The sequence below is a fragment of the Cimex lectularius genome, unplaced genomic scaffold (assembly GCF_000648675.2).
Source record: "Cimex lectularius strain Harlan isolate CLEC.00 unplaced genomic scaffold, Clec_2.1 scaffold45, whole genome shotgun sequence".
NCBI classification, from domain to species: Eukaryota; Metazoa; Arthropoda; class Insecta; order Hemiptera; family Cimicidae; genus Cimex; species Cimex lectularius.
Window position 1 is genome coordinate 433719 of NW_019392634.1, and position 18804 is coordinate 452522.

Genomic DNA, 18804 nt, shown 5'->3' on the forward strand with positions numbered 1-18804 from the left:
AATCTCCTCAGCAGATGCATACTGTAGTTAATTTTCCATTTCTAGTAAACGGGGTTATTGGATTGCTTGTGTCCTTTCCCAAAAAAATTCTCATTTTATCTGCATTACCACGTTGTCTTCCCTTCTAAGATAAATTCTCTGATGGCGTGGATCTAGCGGCGTGGCCCTTTCCTTGCTACTCTGTTATCCTATATTACTGGATGTCCTGATTACCGGTAGATATTTGGTTTTGTATACCTAACCTTTTTAGCTTGATTTGGCAATTAAGCATCAGTTCAAAACTGGAAATATTCGATTTCAGTGCTGCTTGTCTGTATGACATGAAAGTTAGTTTGGTTATTCTGTTCTCTTTTCAAATTGAATTGAGTACATCTCTCAACTGCGATGACCTTCCATGAAATATACTACTAAACTAACTCATGGGTTTTGGGCACATAATTGTGGGACCCCTGTACCTTCTTTTGTTACCCCCTTGTCTGTAGGGTTCTTCTGAAAATAAATTCTTAACGAAATATTAAATATATTCAATTATTAAACTACAGGATGAGGAGAAAAACTGCAGCTTGAATAGTAGCAGAATGTCAAAAGTGCCTACTCTAAATGTGAAGTTTGTTGAACAAGCTACCTGGAGTGGTAGCACTCGAAGAAACCGTTCAGCTTAAGGTTGTCTTTGTCGCTATCGACGACAATCCCGTCAGCGTGGTTATGACACAGAAACAACTCTGACATGTTGGCGCAATGTCCGAGGGAACAGTTGAAGACGCCGGTCAGCGTCGCACACTCGTTGTCCAGATTGCAATTGTAGCGCTTAACTTTTTCCGGCTTCGCCTGAAAAAAGAATAACAAACGGATTTCAAAGATAAATTTTTAATGAGCATTGTGCTGTCCGGTTGCATGTCGCCGCTATGCTAATTATTCCGGACGCGTATCGACCATCCCAGGCCGACTGTCCTAGAAACGCCCCCCTTTTGAATTTTATTATATCTAATTCTAATCTTACAAAAGAAGCCAAAACGTGACTAACTGAACAAAACAATGAAAATAGGCGACCAAAACGCTCTTCATAGTGTAGAGTTGTAGACCATACGAGAAAATCTCAGAATTGTAATCAATACTAATCATTGATTGCTGCCAAAGTCGTAATTAGTAATTAACATTTGAAAAGAAAAAAATACTGAGTACATATTGTAAATATTTATAGTTTTCATTGCTATCTGAACACAATAAATATACATTGATCAAATAGTATGGTTAGATATCTGTCAGATCAGTGAGACTATGAGGCAATGGGGAGCGAAACCAACCAGTGCTGGAACTCTTTTCGCTTAGTTGGGAGGGTTCATATAAGGAGGTCTAGAGGCCGTCGTTGTTTTAGACGGCGTGGAGGATGATATGTCTGGGACGTTAAAGAAAGGGCTTGAGCCAGTGGGTTAAGGTGGAGGGTTAGTTTAGAGTGAACACTAAGGAAGCGTCTTCGGACCAGATTCTTAACGAATGGGATTTTAATTTCTTTATCGATCATTTGATGGTGACGGAGAAGCATTGAGGATACGGCGGAGAATTTTTCGGTGAAAGGATTGATTCGTTGCATGTTGGAGGAGCCCCACAATTCAACTCTGTAAGGCCAATTCGGTCTGTTGAGTGTTTTGTCACCTGTGGTTAGTGTCGATTTTGGTCCAAGTTGTCTGAGTAGTCTATATCTTTTCTTAAGTTCTTATTGTTTTAATTTCGTATGTGGGTTCTATAAGTCTGCTACATAAGTAAAGCTCAAGGTAGCGAATCTTGTTGGATGGTGGTATTACCTTGATGTTTAAGTGCACTGTTGGGCAAGTTTGATCAATCCGAGAGGATCTTCAGGATGAGACAATAGGTGGAGTTAGTTGGATATTTACAGTTATAGTTACGATTGACCCTAAAATAATGTAATTTACGTTTTACACATTTTAGGACGGAATTTGCCTGACTGTTTTCTCCTCCTCTCGTGCTTGGAGAACATTATAAATTCAGCACAAGTCAGAAATAACAGTTTGTGTATTATTATTTATTAAAGAAGTAACAGTTTAGCGTATATTTTCGGCTGAGTTAACGCCCCGGGATCGATCGCGGTTTTAACCAAACTGAACCCGTTTGATATGTCCTTCCGCCGGACGAACGGCGAGAATTGCTTATAGAAATGACGAATATTATATACCATAATTTTTGCTTGTTGCATTTCGCATGCAGTTATAAAATAAATAAATGCAAAAATTAATGGCGATACGATTTCTTTCTGTACGTTTAGGAACGAATCGTTTGCGATGTTCTTACCATAAGAAGAATTAACACAAAAGCTTTATTGCTTCCTTTTTGAATGTTGATATGCGAAGTCCACGGCGAGGGGCGAGTTATTTATATTAAATTCCTCTCGTGGCCGGCATGCCCTCCGTAAACATTTATCGAAACTGGCACGTCATTTTTCTAATGAAAAACGATCAGTTGGTATTGGAAGGGCTCAAAATAATTGGGCGCGTCTCTTACGGGCGCAATTGACTATCTTCAGGTAATTCGAATAGAAAGCTTAGTGTATTAAGTTCTCGGTGAGGGGGAATCTAATTTGGCCACCATAAGAAAAGGGGGCACTACTCATCCGGCAAATTGCTATCCCGTTACACCACTTTTTACCCGTTATGAGCCTGTCGAAATATGTGCTGCTTGCCCCGCGAAAACCGCGAATCGAGTTTCATATCTACACTTTTTTAAGACTATTGATCGGGACCAAATTTTACACGATTGTCATTTCGTACAACAATATTATTTACATATTAAAAATTCGAAGAGTAAAAGATCGTCTAGGTGTCTTGTTTGTTGCCTGCTGCTTTGTTGATCGCAGTGTCAATTAACGACAGTATCAGTCGTTAAGATCAGACTGGGCTAATTACCCCGACCTTCATGGCTTTCTAAAGGTGACCATAATATGAAAAAGTTCATGTATAGAACTTCTAGAATCCTTAAAACATGATAGCCCCATTTAAACGCCTAGCAACCTTAAGTTTTTTTCTTTCTTTAGTAATTTTAAGCCTGGAGCTCCCATGGCACTCAAGCAGTGGTTTTTATTGAGGTATTTCATCTATTATTCTTCCAATTGTTATTGGAATAATCATCATGTCAATAAAAGGTTCCTGCTAAAATTTAGCCGTAACATTTCCAAAATTTTCAAGTTATTTTAAATTTTATAGTTTGGTCGGCGTTTAGAGAAAGGCTTGTGCATAGTAAAAAATCTCCCAAACCTTGTTTTATGGTTTGGGTTGCATTTTGGCACATCGCCATTTTTAAGAGGAGGGCTTATGTATAGTAAAATTTTCCCAAACTGTATTTTATAGTTTTGTTTGTATTTTGGCACATCACTATTTTAGATGAGGGGGTGCATATGGTAAAAATCTCCCAAACTTTATTTTATAGTTTTGCTTGTATTTTGGCACATCACTATTTTTAGATGAAGGCTTGTGTATGGTAAAAATTATCCAAAACATTTAATTGCTAATCTAATTTACTGTTTAACCATCTTAACAATGTTATTTTACTGCGACCTTTGTGGTTTTGATACGTAGAAAAAGTTGTTAGCATAAAGGAAGAAATACGGGCATATGAAAAATTGTTCGCCTTTTATTTGCTTTGTATGTGTGCGTATGGTTGAGATATTTGGTTGACTTGGGTGCCGTTGTAAAACTATAGTTTGGTCAGTTTCCTACCATTCTAGTACGCTTATTCTAGTTGGTTCGCTCTTCTTAAAATGCCTACTCTTTAAAATCTTAAAAATTTGACAGAAGGACACGATTGACTAAATAACACCAATGTCAGCCACTGATCGTATCGATGTTTGAGAGATCTTAATCAGGATAGGCAGACCATGGCGATCGGAGACGACCAAATCAAAACTTTTGACTGATTGTGCGATATTAGATCAGGTCCTATTTAAACAAACACAGCCCTTCTGTGATTGTTCGATCTAGAGGTTCGATACAGTGGCACGTCCGAAAATAGCGAGTAAAACGTTTTTTTTTGTGGAGGCCAGCTTAGACAATTTGCTAGTTACAGCTGAGGAAAGTCATTAATATAATCTAAATTATTGTACATGGACTCTTTTTCATAGCAAATGATGAGTCCAGGGAAAAAACAATGAGTGTCTAGTGTCTAGAGCAGCCGTTCGGCGGTCGGAGCGATGTAGATTTTATAGACCACAAAACACAAAGTTTCTAGTTTTCTTGAAACTTAGCTAGCAATATTAGCTTCATAATTTTTATCTGAAGGAATCGCATTACTTTCCCCTTTTATAAGCAGTTATCTTAAAAACTACATCCGTTGAGCTAACATATAGCCATAAATATCAAAATCAGATAAAATGAAACTCTCATAGTTTTTATCCAAGGACCTTTCAAATGATAACTGCATCCAGAAAGATGTGTTTTTAGGCGGAAAGTTATCAGCTGCAGATAAACGAATGAAACTTATTGACTGTGTGGTATCTATTTGTCTATTAATTTTCATATTTAATACAAGGTGATGATAATTGAAGATTATCTCAGAATGTGGTTTAGCGGGGATAAAATTTAATTAAATCTTAGCTGCGGTTTGTTGTTTTTTGTTTAGTCTTCCCGAAGGGGCTTCATCGCCATTACAAATTTTCAAAATTCAAAATTATGCCTTATGAACAGGCAGTACATCATCGAACACCGTATTACTCTGCGATCGGCCTTGGTTGTTTTTATATCGAGTTTCTACTTGTAAAGTAAAAAAGACGAATTTGGAACTCAACATTGACCATTTCGTTTTGTGGTTTAACCTTTTAACCTGCCTATGCTTGCTGTTTTGTTCGTTCAGGCGCGTTTGTCTTCTCGTCAGGTTCAGTGTTAGATCAATAAAATTTATCCATTTGACTTCTTGGTCTGATTGACCACATAACCTCTTTCAATTAATTACCTTACATAAAGATTAATTAATTGAGTAAACTTTATGTTGATTACCAGTTGTACGTCAATTTTCTAACAATTCAAAGTAGGCTGAACTGGGTTGTTCAACTCTAGTCGGTCGGATGGTTGATTTGCCGTTGAATACCCGTAAACAATTGTAAACAAATAACATGGACACGACTGTCTAAATTACAGACAAATCACTGAAGATAGGTTGAAGCCATGATGCGATTCACAGGCCAACATACCCCTTAAACCCGAAGAGGAACTCTCACAGTTAACTTACTTTTATCCGTTTGAAGGTTTAACTAAGACATGATTAGCAGGTCTATGTCTAGGTCATATGAGCATGTATTTGTAAAATGTAAACAGTGTTTGTAAATCCCAGGCCCTGAAGATGATCTCAATAAAGATCGAAACGTTGGCACGATAAAAAATTGTTTTTCTAAAACCTACATCACACCAGACCGCATCTCACGATCTCCAAATAATCATTGTAAGTATCCTGTGGCTCGAAACCAGAGTACTTGCAAGCAGCCTTTTTGTATGAGTCCTTTATGTAGAGAATTGTTTCTCGATGTGTCCCGCCTAATTGAAGGTTCAACTCTTTGGGTCTATACAGAGAGCGTATGAATGACACCCAATATGAGAATCGAAAATGAGCATCTGGGACCTCCGATTTTTGGAGGAAACTGAACAGTTTTGAGTATCTAGATTGAGGAAATTTCGAATGAATTTATTAAACGTTTTTTTAAATTTCGGTTTCGAACCCAAATTAAAAAAAGTTTAATAAATTAATTCAAAATGTCCTTAAGTTTTAATTTTATATTATTATTAATCTGTCCACCTTCAATCCTTCAACCAGGGTTTTTTCCTTTCCTTCCTCAATTTCTACACCTTAAAAAAAAAATAATTAACAAAGAAATTACACCACTAAAAAGGATATTAAATGCAGTACGTTTTCTGAAATTTGCTGGTCTCTAGGTTTGAAAGGACTAGTTTAGAATCATCATACTAAGTTTTACAACTTTGAAAAAAAAATTTTTTTTTCCAAAGTTTTCGCTACTAAAACACTCATTTCAATAACGTTTTCATCTTTAGTATTCATCACATCTTATTGGAAATTTAAAGTAGTTTTCAATGGTATCAACGGATTTGTCCAAAACCTGTTAGTTTTGAAGTTATCATTGTTTATTTCAAACAAGGTCGTGAAATCTTAAAAAATCAGAAAAAGTGGAATAACTCCGAAAATGCTGAGATTCGTACCATAGCTAATTAGGACATTTTGGTTCCATTTTGAAGGTAGAATCTACGGGCAAAGTTTGTAACACGAATAGCCGAACACCCTGTATAACTGTGTAGTGTTTAGTGACCGTTAGTCAATGAGTATTCGGAGATCGTGCGATGCCATCTGGTGTAACGTAATTTTTTCTTATCTAAAATTTTCTAGCATTCTATAAATTAATAATTTTTTCACATCCTACATGTATCTGTAAAATCGAAACGTTGGCACGATAAAGAAAATGTTTTTCTAAAACCTAAGTCACACCAGACCCCGAATAACCCTATATACCAAAAGTTTTTTAGGTTATTACATTCTTAAGATTCAATTTTATAATTTCATGGTGGAAATATAACTATAATTTGATATTAAATTACAATTACTTACAAACTTCAATGTAGTTCTAAGAGCACTTGCCATGAAAAATAGCTTAATAGTGATTAATCGAAAATCGATTATTGCATCATGACACAGTCTACTGATCGTTTTATATAAGAAATTACTGTAAACGATATGTTTCATAAAGACCCTCAGTTAAAAATAATCATAGATAAAATGTACAAAACCTGATATCGAATTATTGAACTATAATTTTTTATTACAATGTTGTAAATGTAGGAAAGAAAAAGAACGTATAAATTAATAATTTTTTCCCATCTTGATGTATTTGTACAATTCAAACAATGTTTATCCAGGCCCTGAAAATGATCTAAAGTAAGATCGAAATGTTGGCCCGGTAAAGAAAATGTTTTTCTAAATCCTACGTCACACCAGACCGCATCTTACCATCTCCAAATAATCATTAACTAAAGGTCACTAAACGCCACACGATACAATGATGAGTTTAATATCATCTTTATAAAGAATAAACATTGGTGTTTATCACAGGAAAGTAGGCGAAGGTAAACCAAACAAAAAAAAACACTGAGGGTTTAAAAAAAGTATGTCATATTTAAACAGCTGGCATTTAGATGAAATAAATTTATCTATTGCTTATCATTGATAAAAAATTTAGAATTATTGTATTTGTAATGAGTAGTATTAAATTTCTCGGCACAATTGTGGAGTTGTTTACATATTAATCAAAAATTGACTATTAGGAAATATCAAAGATTTTCTTGTATACGTGCAAAGTAATAGAGTAGTAATTGGAAGGGTCAATTACTATAATGCCTTTTCGGATTTCGGGGTTAACAGTTTGGGCTGAACGAACGAAGGGTGAGCCCCTGGCTCGATCTAAGAGGACTGAATTATTCACAGCTGAAAGGGACCCGGATCCACCCCGATCCAATGCGATGCACTATTCAAACTATCGATCATCAAAAATATACATGTTTAAATGGGACGACAAGAGAGGACTTGCGTGTAACATATCTTCGCCCGAAATGGTTGAGAATTAATTCGTCGTCGAAACAGGAAACGGGGTTAAGAGAAGGCTAAAATTAGTAGTAATCGAAACCGGGTTGAAATTTAGTGACATTTATCAGGAACCCATCACAAACATCACAAAAGGGTGTCTTGATACGCGGCTGTTCAGATTTCAACTCTGAAAAATATTTATTAAATGACTGACGTAAAATTCACTTTATACTATATAAAATATTTCATTTCGGCGGTGAAAAGAAAATATTTAAATAAACCCCTTTATGGGTTAAATATTAAAACGAGATCCCTCCAAACACATTGAAGAAGACATTTCTAATATAAAAACCTCGTGGTTTAGTCGACACCTGATATTGCTTTATCGCCGCGTCAATTCCAATTTACCTTCCATGATGAATTATTCAAATATCGATTTCGAATAATTTCTGATTGACCAGTCTTTTCAGGTCGGATTTCGACCATAATAGGGCTATCCTAGTCGCAAAGGTTGAGAAATGATGGGGAAAGAAGTGGATTGGTTGACCTTAACATTCCAACGCACATTGCATGAGCACCACACGGTACACCCACGGATTAAGTTCATATCCGAATATGTTAAAAACAAGTGTGGAAAAATTATGGTAAAATCGAACAACGAAAACGTGTTAGCGTCTAGCTCCACTTACCTCCTAGTAAACAAGTTTATGTGGAATCGATGAACGGCCGGCAAAAAGCACATGATTAGTTAGTGGTGTAGGTTAACGTTCATTTTCTGTCCTACATTTACAACATTGTAATAAAAAAATTATAGTTCAATAATTCGATATCAGGTTTTGTAGATTTTACCTATGATTATTTTTTAACTGAGGGTCTTTATGAAACATATCGTTTACAGTAATTTCTTATATAAAACGATCAGTAGACTGTGTCATGATGCAATAATCGATTTTCGATTAATCACTATTAAGCTATTTTTCATGGCAAGTGCTCTTAGAACTACATTGAAGTTTGTAAGTAATTGTAATTTAATATCAAATTATAGTTATATTTCCACCATGAAATTATAAAATTGAATCTTAAGAATGTAATAACCTAAAAAACTTTTGGTATATAGGGTTATTCGGGGTCTGGTGTGACTTAGGTTTTAGAAAAACATTTTCTTTATCGTGCCAACGTTTCGATTTTACAGATACATGTAGGATGTGAAAAAATTATTAATTTATAGAATGCTAGAAAATTTTAGATAAGAAAAAATTACGTTACAACAGACGGCATCGCACGATCTCCGAATACTCATTGACTAACGGTCACTAAACACCACACAGTTATACAGGGTGTTCGGCTATTCGTGTTACAAACTTTGCCCGTAGATTCTACCTTCAAAATGGAACCAAAACGTCCTAATTAGCTATGGTACGAATCTCAGCATTTCGGAGTTATTCCACTTTTTCTGATTTTTTAAGATTTCACGACTTTGTTTGAAATAAACAATGATAACTTCAAAACTAACAGGTTTTGGACAAATCCGTTGATACCATTGAAAACTACTTTAAATTTCCAATAAGATGTGATGAATACTAAACATGAAAACCTTATTGAAATGAGTGTTTTAGTAGCGAAAACTTTGAAAAATATTTTTTTTTTCAAAGTTGAAAAACTTAGTATGATGATTCTAAACTAGTCCTTTCAAACCTAGAGACCAGCAAATTTCAGAAAACGTACTCCATTTAATATCCTTTTTAGTGGTGTAATTCCTTTGTTAATTTTTTTTTAAAGGTGTAGAAATTGAGGAAGGAAAGGAAAAAACCCTGGTTGAAGGATTGAAGGTGGAAAGATTAATAATAATATAAAATAAAAACTTAAGGACATTTTGAATTAATTTATTAAACTTTTTTTAATTTGGGTTCGAAACCGAAATTAAAAAAACGTTTAATAAATTCATTCGAAATTTCCTCAATCTAGATACTCAAAACTGTTCAGTTTCCTCCAAAAATCGGAGGTCCCAGATGCTCATTTTCGATTCTCATATCCGGTGGCATTCATACGCTCTCTATATAGACCCAAAGAGTTGAACCTTCAATTAGGCGGGACACATCGAGAAACAATTCTCTACATAAAGGACTCATACAAAAAGGCTGCTTGCAAGTACTCTGGTTTCGAGCCACAGGATACTTACAATGATTATTTGGATATCGTGAGATGCGGTCTGGTGTGACGTAGGTTTTAGAAAAACAATTTTTTATCGTGCCAACGTTTCGATCTTTATTGTGATCATCTTCAGGGCCTGGGATTTACAAATACTGTTTACATTTTACAAATATGTACATAGACCTACTAATCATGTCTTAGTTAAACCTTCAAACGGATAAAAGTAAGTTAACTGTGAGAGTTCCTCTTCGGGTTTAAGGGGTATGTTGGCCTATGAATCGCATCATGGCTTCAAGCTATCTTCAGTGATTTGTCTGTAATTTAGACAGTCGTGTCCATGTTATTGGGTTGTCCGGAAAATAATGCAGGATTTTAAGTTTTCATTAAAAAAAATCTATATAAAATATTCTGTTTACGTTTACAGGATTACTCATTNGTATGGGAAATTATTTTGATTAAAGAACATTGCTTTAAAGTAACTAGTTTCTTTTTTTTTGTTTAATACCAAAATCCTGCATTATTTTCCGGACAACAAAATATTTGTTTACAATTGTTTACGGGTATTCAACGGCAAATCAACCATCTGACCGACTAGAGTTGAACAACCCAGTTCAGCCTACTTTGAATTGTTAGAAAATTGACGTTTACAACTGGTAATCAACATAAAGTTTACTCAATTAATTGATCTTTATGTAAGGTAATTAATTGAAAGGGGTTATGTGGTCAATCAGATTAAGAAGTGTAATGGATAAATTTTATTCATCTAACACTGAACCTGACGAGAAGACAAACGCCCCTCAACGAACAAAACAGCAAGCATAGCCAGGTTAAACCACAAAACGAATATGGTCAATGTTGAATCCCAAATTCGTCTTTTTTACTTTACAAGTAGAAACTCGATATAAAAACAACCAAGGCCGATCGCAGAGTAATACGGTGTTCGATGATGTACTGCCTGTTCATAAGGCATAATTTTGAATTTTGAAAATTTGTAATGGCGATGAAGCCCCTTCGGGAAGACTAAACAAAAAACAACAAACCGCAGCTAAGATTTAATTAAATTTTATCCCCGCTAAACCACATTCTGAGATAATCTTCAATTATCATCACCTTGTATTAAATATGAAAATTAATAGACAAATAGATACCACACAGTCAATAAGTTTCATTCGTTTATCTGCAGCTGATAACTTTCCGCCTAAAAACACATCTTTCTGGATGCAGTTATCATTTGAAAGGTCCTTGGATAAAAACTATGAGAGTTTCATTTCATCTGATTTTGATTTTTATGGCTATATGTTAGCTCAACGGATGTAGTTTTTAAGATAACTGCTTATAAAAGGGGAAAGTAATGCGATTCCTTTTTTTCCTTAAGTTTTTTTTTTAAATTTTCCACCTTACCAATCTGTCAGCCACTGTTTTTTCCTTTCTTCCATCAATTTCTTCATCTTGGACAAAAGGAATTAAAAAAGAAATTACACCACTAAAAAAGATATTAAATGGAGTACGTTTTCTGAAATTTGCTGGTCTCTGGTTTGAAAATAGTAGTTCGGAATCACCATTCTACGTTTTTCAACTTTGAAAAAAATTTTTTTTTCAAAGATCTCGCTACTAAAACAGTTTTTTCAACAACGTTTACAAGTTTAGTATTGATCACATCTTATTGAAAATTTAAAGTAGTTTTCAATGGTATCAACGGATGTGTCCAAAACCTTTTAGTTTTGGAGTTATCATTGTTTATCCAAGCAAGGACATGAAATATTACCAGAAAAAGTGAAATACATGCGAAACCATAGTTAATTAGAACTTTTTGGTTCCTTTTTGAATGTAGAATCTACTTGCAAAGTTTGTAACACGAGTAGCCGAACACCCTGTATATGTCTTTTAGGCCAACTTGATATTCACATTCTGTAGTGGATGTAATTGTAGAATTTACAGATAAATTCAGAAATAATTGGTGTTTAATTGTTGTTTTTGTCCAAAGAAATTGGAAAAACAAAATTCGAACATTTAGAGAAAAATGGAATAAGAATCGCACCGTCCTCTGCGTGTTTCGCTGACATGATTCTAATTGAACTGTCCTGAAAGGTTAACCGTATTCCGTTTTGCCCACAAACATCGAAAGAACTTAGGCAGACAATTGGAAATCATAATCGTTTCATCGTTATAAAGGAGCCTAACCTCAGGGACAAAAGGAAAATCAGTTAATTATTAGTATATAGATGCCATATTTGAAGTACTTTTGAGATATAAAGTTATAATAGGTTATAAAAGAATGAAGTTTACTCACTTTTGGGCAAGAAGAGGAAGCGAGACGGGCGCAGCCATCCAACCTGATGGTCGTCCCGTTCCTGCGAGTCGTTACGTGAATTTGTGGACAGAAGCCGGACGTTTTGGTCAGACACCACTCGCCGCAAGACGCCCAGTCGCAGTAGTTGGTAAGCATGGTCGTGTTGACCGCTTGGCACATGACTGGCTCCGGCTCCATGCCGTAGGTGAAGGCCCTGTAGGATGGCATGTAGACGGCGACCGCGAGGTATATGACCGCCACGCAAGAGATCACGACTGTGAACTGGCACAGACATATGCTTCCGCAGATCTTTTTGTCCTGCTGCGGCACCACGGCCTCCTTAACCTTTTTCTTCCCCATCTCTCATCCCGCCCTAGACGAAAGTGAATTTCTGAAACAAACAACCGACCTTAATACACACAAAGAAGAATTCTCTTTACAATCTCAAGGTGACTGACTGACATAAAAAGTGAGGCTTGAAGATCAACTGTAGATAACCAGAATACCTTGTAGCGGTGTATAACAATCTTACGATATAATTTTAGAATAGGACTTTATGATTATGGCATTTACCAGGATATTCACATACACATGCACATGCAGTATTGAATGCAGATGTACATGTCTGGACTGTTGATTCGAACTTAAGCATCAACTATTGTACGAAGGATTTTGGATTAGAGGGATTGGATTTTGTTGGAACACTTAGTTGTGTTGTACAGTTCAAGTCTGTATATATCAGGGAAATAAGGTATACAATAGGTTTTATCACTTTAGATCGTTGGTCAAATAGTCTCTTCAGCATTTTATATTTGAGCTTGTGAGTTCGTTTAAGTCGTGTGTGTAGATCCCAAATAAGTCTTTTGCCCAAGTCAAGTCCAAATATAGTATATTTGGAAGGGGATGCCACATAAATAGACAGGTGAGAGTCCCGATTAAGAGTGAAAACTAAGCACTCGGAATTTTAGTGGCTTACCTTGAATCTCTACTGTCGATGAGATTGGAGGTTGCGGATAAAGTTATATGCGGAAGTAACTGGGACAATTTTTGTGGAGTTTGCCATTTGGCATATGGAAATTGTTAAGGTGTTGGAATGGGAGATCAGCTAAAGAAGGAGTAATGTAAGGGAGCAAACGTATTTCCTGTGGGACATCGGTTAATATGGGATAAAGGTAGAAGAGTGTCGCCTTTGGTTACTCGGAAGTGTCGGTGTTATGTAGGTTAAGGTAGTAAAGGGAAGGATACAACTTCCACAACAAGCCATCATACAATACCCGATCAAAGGCCTGGGATAGTCAAGGAAAATAGTCGGGTAGTATTGTTAAAGCTCGAGAGAGGTGGCGAAGGTGTCAACAATGCGGTGGGCTCGGTGTTAGCCGCGCAAACTGAATTAGCGATTGGTAGATAATGTTGAAGAGTTGAAAAATGGCAAAAAGGAGGTAAAATTAGAAAGGTGAGGTTGAGATGGGAAGTGGTTCGAATCCCGCTCGTGACACTGGCTTTTTTATCTCAACCAATACCTTTCATAAAGATTAATTAATGGTTTAAGAGTTTGATGATAGTGTGTATGACAAGAAGGAGAAGTTTTTCAAATATTTTTCTAAGAATGATATCCAAAATTATAAATATTTAGAATCCATTATAGACAGTAAGGAGATATAGTAATTTTCCGAAAGGCGGAAAAGCAAAATCAATAAAAAATATAATCCCCGTATTTCTAAGACAGAGTCATCATTGAATAATGATATACATCTGTTAGGCTTAGATCTTTCACAAGGGACATGTGATGAAAGTGAATATAGCATAAATGGTGGAAGTGTAGTGTAAATTATTCGGTGTTCAAACTAGGAAAAGGTTTCCAATTAGCAAATGAAAGCAGAAATGGTGATGAACAAAGAGAAGCTGATCATGTGGTCCACCACGTATATAGATTGCCAAATCAGGGCTAAAACAAATGGCACTAAACAGAAGATTAAAGGGAAGACCAAAAAAGACTGGGAAGCATAATGGACTGCTGGGTATGTTTTAACGGAAGATGGCTGGGAAGATTGATAAGATTAGATTCTTTCAGGGCATCGTTACTCCTTCAAAAATTGTTGGTTTTCTTTACAAACAAGGCACCAACCCGGGCATTTGCATAGAAGAAATGGTTAGGAGTTTGTGGTTTTTGTGTAGCAATTTTTTTCCATCTTCCATACCAAACAACTCTGTATATATTTGAATTGGATTGTAATAGGAAGTTGTAGTACAATGCCACTTTCCTTATACTCTTGTTACATGCATTGTACCGAAATCATGAAAATAAACATTCCTTCAATTCACTAATTTCGTGGTCCGCTTGACCAATTAAATCATTACAATTAATTAAGGTTTTTAGTTGAGATGAAAAAAAGTTAATGGCACGAGCGGGATTCGAACCCACGATCTTCGGCTAGATACGCCGCTGCTCTACCACTTGAGGTATCGTGAACTCGATCCACTCGGACATCAACTTCCTATCTCAACCCCACCTTATGAGTTTTCCCTCCTTTTTGCCATTTTTCAAATGTCGTGTAATCGGTTTGGATTCTCGACGACAATTGAAATGGCCACGGAGAGCTTCACTAATTCACTAACACATTTGAAAAATGGCAAAAAGGAGGGAAAACTCATAAGGTGGGGTTGAGATAGGAAGTTGATGTTCGAGTGGATCGAGGTCACGATAGCTCAAGTGGTAGAGAAGCGGCGTATCTAGCCGAAGATCGTGGGTTCGAATCCCACTCGTGCCATTAACTTTTTTTTCATCTCAACTAAAAACCTTAATTAATTGTAATTCCTTCAATTATTCATCGCTAGGAGGATTAATTTATTGCATAAGTCTTGAGGGTGATAACCCTGTAGTTTGGTTGTTTCATCCTGGTCTGCCTAGTATCGCCGAGTTGTCTGACAGACGCGTTTTGGTCGTGGGTTTGTTTGTTCGATATTTCGTTTAGTCTGGTTTTATACATTGATGAACGTTGGATGGAGTGAGTCGGTGATTTTGATGGATTAGGTCTTAGTTTTTGATGTTTGTTCATTCATTATGATCGATTATTTTCCTTTTATTTTCTCTAATATTTTGAATGACGTAAATGGTTTGAATGAGTTGTTGAGTTGCGTGTTCATAAGTAACTAGTTCCTGTTGAATGTGTTGGGTTTGTGCAAGTCAAGGATTGGATGAACATTTTTGTACGTTATGGAACGATTTTAAACTTGCCAATTGTCGAGGGTTCGAGGTGGTTTTGTGTGAGGTGAGTTACTTAGTTTGTTTTTCAATGATTTTTCTAAATGACCTTATACGTTAAGTATGTCAACCTTCCATATAAAACCAGTTTGCCCGATAAATTATTGTATACCGTTTTGGTCTAGTGGGATGTTCTACGTTTGTTTATATTTGGTTTCAGAAGTTTTCAAATTGTGTTTGTTTCCTTTGTTTAAGGACTAAATATGCAGGTTAGTTTTCGTGCTGACCGCAATTTACAACTTTGCTAGAGGTTACAGAAAGTAAATAATCAACGTACGTAATCATATTTATTTGAAATACAATAACATAGTTAAAAATGATTTAAAGGATTAGAAAAGAAAATGAGGAAAATGTAGAAACAAAATTTTTATGTTACATCTGTCCAAATTATATCCATTATGTAATATGACAGTAGTATTTACTATTTGCATATAAACTGAGGGGATCCAGCAACCATTCACTGTTGCTCTTCCATCTTTCTGATAGTTGGTTATCTACTTCTATCGCGTCAGTCGCCTTACTGGATTGTAGTACATGCACCGGGCTAATGTGTTAGGATATGCGGATAGTTTTTCATGGAATGTGGAACATTTGTTGGGGATTAGCATTTTAACGAAGTGTGTGGTGATTAGTGACCGTTAATCGATAATTATTCAGAAATCTTGAGATGCGGTCTAGTATGATGTAGGTTTCAGAAAAACATTTTCTGGGCACGATAAAGAAAATGTTTTTCTGAAACCTACATCACACCAGACCGCATCTCACGATTTCTGAATAATTATTTTAACGGAGGGTATTTGGAAGTCATTGCGAAGCGTAGGAAACGTAGTAGATGGCGAGAGTTGACAATGGTTCTGATCCTGGTCTGAGGGCTTTGGATTAGAAGGACTGGACTGTATTCTTTGGATGTTGGAAGGTTTAGCGGTGTCCCTAAGTTACAATCTGTAAGTCTAAATCTGTTTCGGTAGTGTCTTATAAAGTGTTGTTTTTTGTTAGAACGTGTGATATTCTTGATAATAATTTGTACAGTAGTCCTAAGCGTTTCTTTAATTCTTCTTCTTATTATTCTTATTTCGTGCATACGGTTCCAACTTAGACGAGAGTCGACATACAACTCGAGGGAGCGTACACAGTCAGTTTTTGGGATAGGAGTATTATTGAAGAATATTGTATGATAGGTAGTATCATTTTTCAGTCCTAATCCAAGAAAGAAGCTCAGATAGTAATAGTTGTTCAAAAACCAATGGCGATTAAGAGTGTTTAATAGTTGAGGTTGAGAAGACTTGTACAACTACGAAGACTTCTAGGACCTAAATCCGTCTTGACAGTCATCACAAAACTAACCTTACAAGTAAATGATTTTACTAAGACCTCTTGATGTGGTTTCTGCCAAGCCGTCTAACATCCAGCTCATCCAGTCCTTCCAGACAAATTGTTCAAGCTCCTTACTACTAATCTCATCATCTACAACGACCTCGTTGCCTTAATGGACGATGGCTGCGAAACCTTGCTCCTTAATCCCTCACATTGAGTGCCGGCATTGGCAAAACAAGTTTTATGATCACATTTGTAATATGTACTTGTGAAGGGTACAAATAAAATAATTTAAAAAATAGAGCAATTTGTTGAAATTTTTGCATGCAATGATGAGGAGTTTTGAAAAAACGATGTTTTGAATTTTGGGATTACTAGGATTTGAACAAGATGATCTCGGTATGATTTGGCTATATATAGTGAATGCTATATAGATATTCTAGGTTTTGAAGTATAATATATTGAAGATAGGAGTTAATGAATTTCTTGTAAACATAATTCTCAAATCTTTTAATTTGATATTGAGTATAAAAGGACACAGGAATTTAGGGCATGGTCAAAGCGGGAATTTTATGCTGGTATATTGACGGAAAACTATTAAATGTTATAGTTTAGGTTATCAATTTTTAAAAATATAGATGCCTTTCCGAGAAAGAAAGGGGGCTTTAGGGAAAGGGCGGCTTTAATCAAACCAAGGCTCATCTGCAGCCGAAGGGCCACAAGCTCTTTATTGCTCTGTTATTCTACTTTTAGAGGACTTTATTGAAATGCCGAAGGTCTGTCATTTCCATCGTCACGGGAAAATTAGAATAGGACTTATGAAGCGGGCAATCCATTTCCGCGGAGAGAACGTCGTAAACAAAAGGAAAATTAATCCTTTGGGATTTTCTTCTTAAGCTGTTCAGAGCATAGAAATTTTCTGCAACGATTGTTCGTCGTTAAATGGATTTTTGATAAAGGTTCGAAAGCGTTGAAACAGCGATTGATTCAGTGCCGAATGGTTTTCAGCATCCCAGTGGGTCTCGGTAAACACTTTACGGCCATAGGGGATGGTCCTGTATTTCAATAAGAGTGGCGAAAAGCCCCAACGTTGGCCATGTCACCGACTCCCCGGGGCACATAGATTTCCTATTATAATTCTACCCAGACTGACTAATGTTTGCAGGGCAAAACAGAGCAAAAGGTCACACAAAAGGGGAAAAAACACAAAAATATCTGTCTGAGTTTTTAGCAACATTAAGTTAACTTATGTAAAATATTTTATTTGTTCTTCCTTCAAAACTGACTTATTTTAGATTAAAAACTTAATATTTAAGATAAAAATTATAGTAATATTTTAAAAAAATTTAAAATTAGTTAAAGGTGCAGGAACGACCAAAGGTCTTGATTATCCCGTGCCTATGCTGGGATAGATAGCTGGAAAAAAAGTCACCCTCCACTGTACACCGCCAACAAAGAGATTCCGATTTTTAGTCAAGTCAAATATTTAGGACTGTGCATAGACATCAGACGTGGAATCCTCACAAAAGATTTAAGAGACAACAAGTCAACAGAAATCTCGACAATTACGGAGACAGCTAGGACGGAAATAGGTCTTGATCATACTAAAATTATTTTGTACAAAACTTTAGACCTTCTAATCAAAAGTCCTCAGACAAATCATCAAAGCTCTTTACTTCGTCACTGACCTTACACTCGACCTCAACATTCCTTTTGTAGCGCATTGATTCTTAACAACACTTACAACAAATTTTCCTCAATCTCTAAGCCTGTATTCGGACCCAGGGCGCTAGCGTAGAAATACGAGTCGGATGTCCTAACCACTTGGCCACCGCGTTCCCTTTTGAATGTATCATACTTGTTCTATTTAATTTCTCTTAGAAATAAATATTATATGATTTTGTCCATTCAATTGGATGAATTGTTTGAGCACCTATACAGTTTTTTAAATTGTTACAAAAACAATTTATTAAAAAGAAATTGAGTTATACGGTATAATTCATTTGATCAAAACCCTTAAAAAAAGCCTTCAATTAAGTTGTAAATAAATGAACATATGACTTTTTTTTATTATTTGTGTAATTTTATTATTTTTTCTGTATTTAAATTGTTAACGTGCTGGACCGTCTTAGCCAGAATAGATGCCAGGAGTGAGTCACGTTGAACCGGCACAGGATCACTTACTGGGTCTGTATCCACT

The 18804-nt window shown here is 35.9% G+C and overlaps 2 protein-coding genes across 3 annotated transcripts in view; one reads left to right on the forward strand and one right to left on the reverse strand.

Moving 5' to 3' along the window:
- LOC106662781 (UPF0769 protein C21orf59) overlaps nt 1-18804 on the forward strand; it is a 150341-nt gene that overhangs the window by 19626 nt on the left and 111911 nt on the right. The window lies entirely within an intron of this gene.
- LOC106662779 overlaps nt 1-18804 on the reverse strand; it is a 32780-nt gene that overhangs the window by 10625 nt on the left and 3351 nt on the right. The window contains exons 2-3 of the mRNA XM_014387097.2: nt 12029-12419; nt 626-828 (exon numbers count right to left, since the gene is read on the reverse strand). Coding sequence (XP_014242583.1) covers nt 626-828; nt 12029-12388 — 563 coding nt within the window. The 5' untranslated portion in view covers nt 12389-12419. The remainder of the gene's footprint in view (nt 1-625; nt 829-12028; nt 12420-18804) is intronic.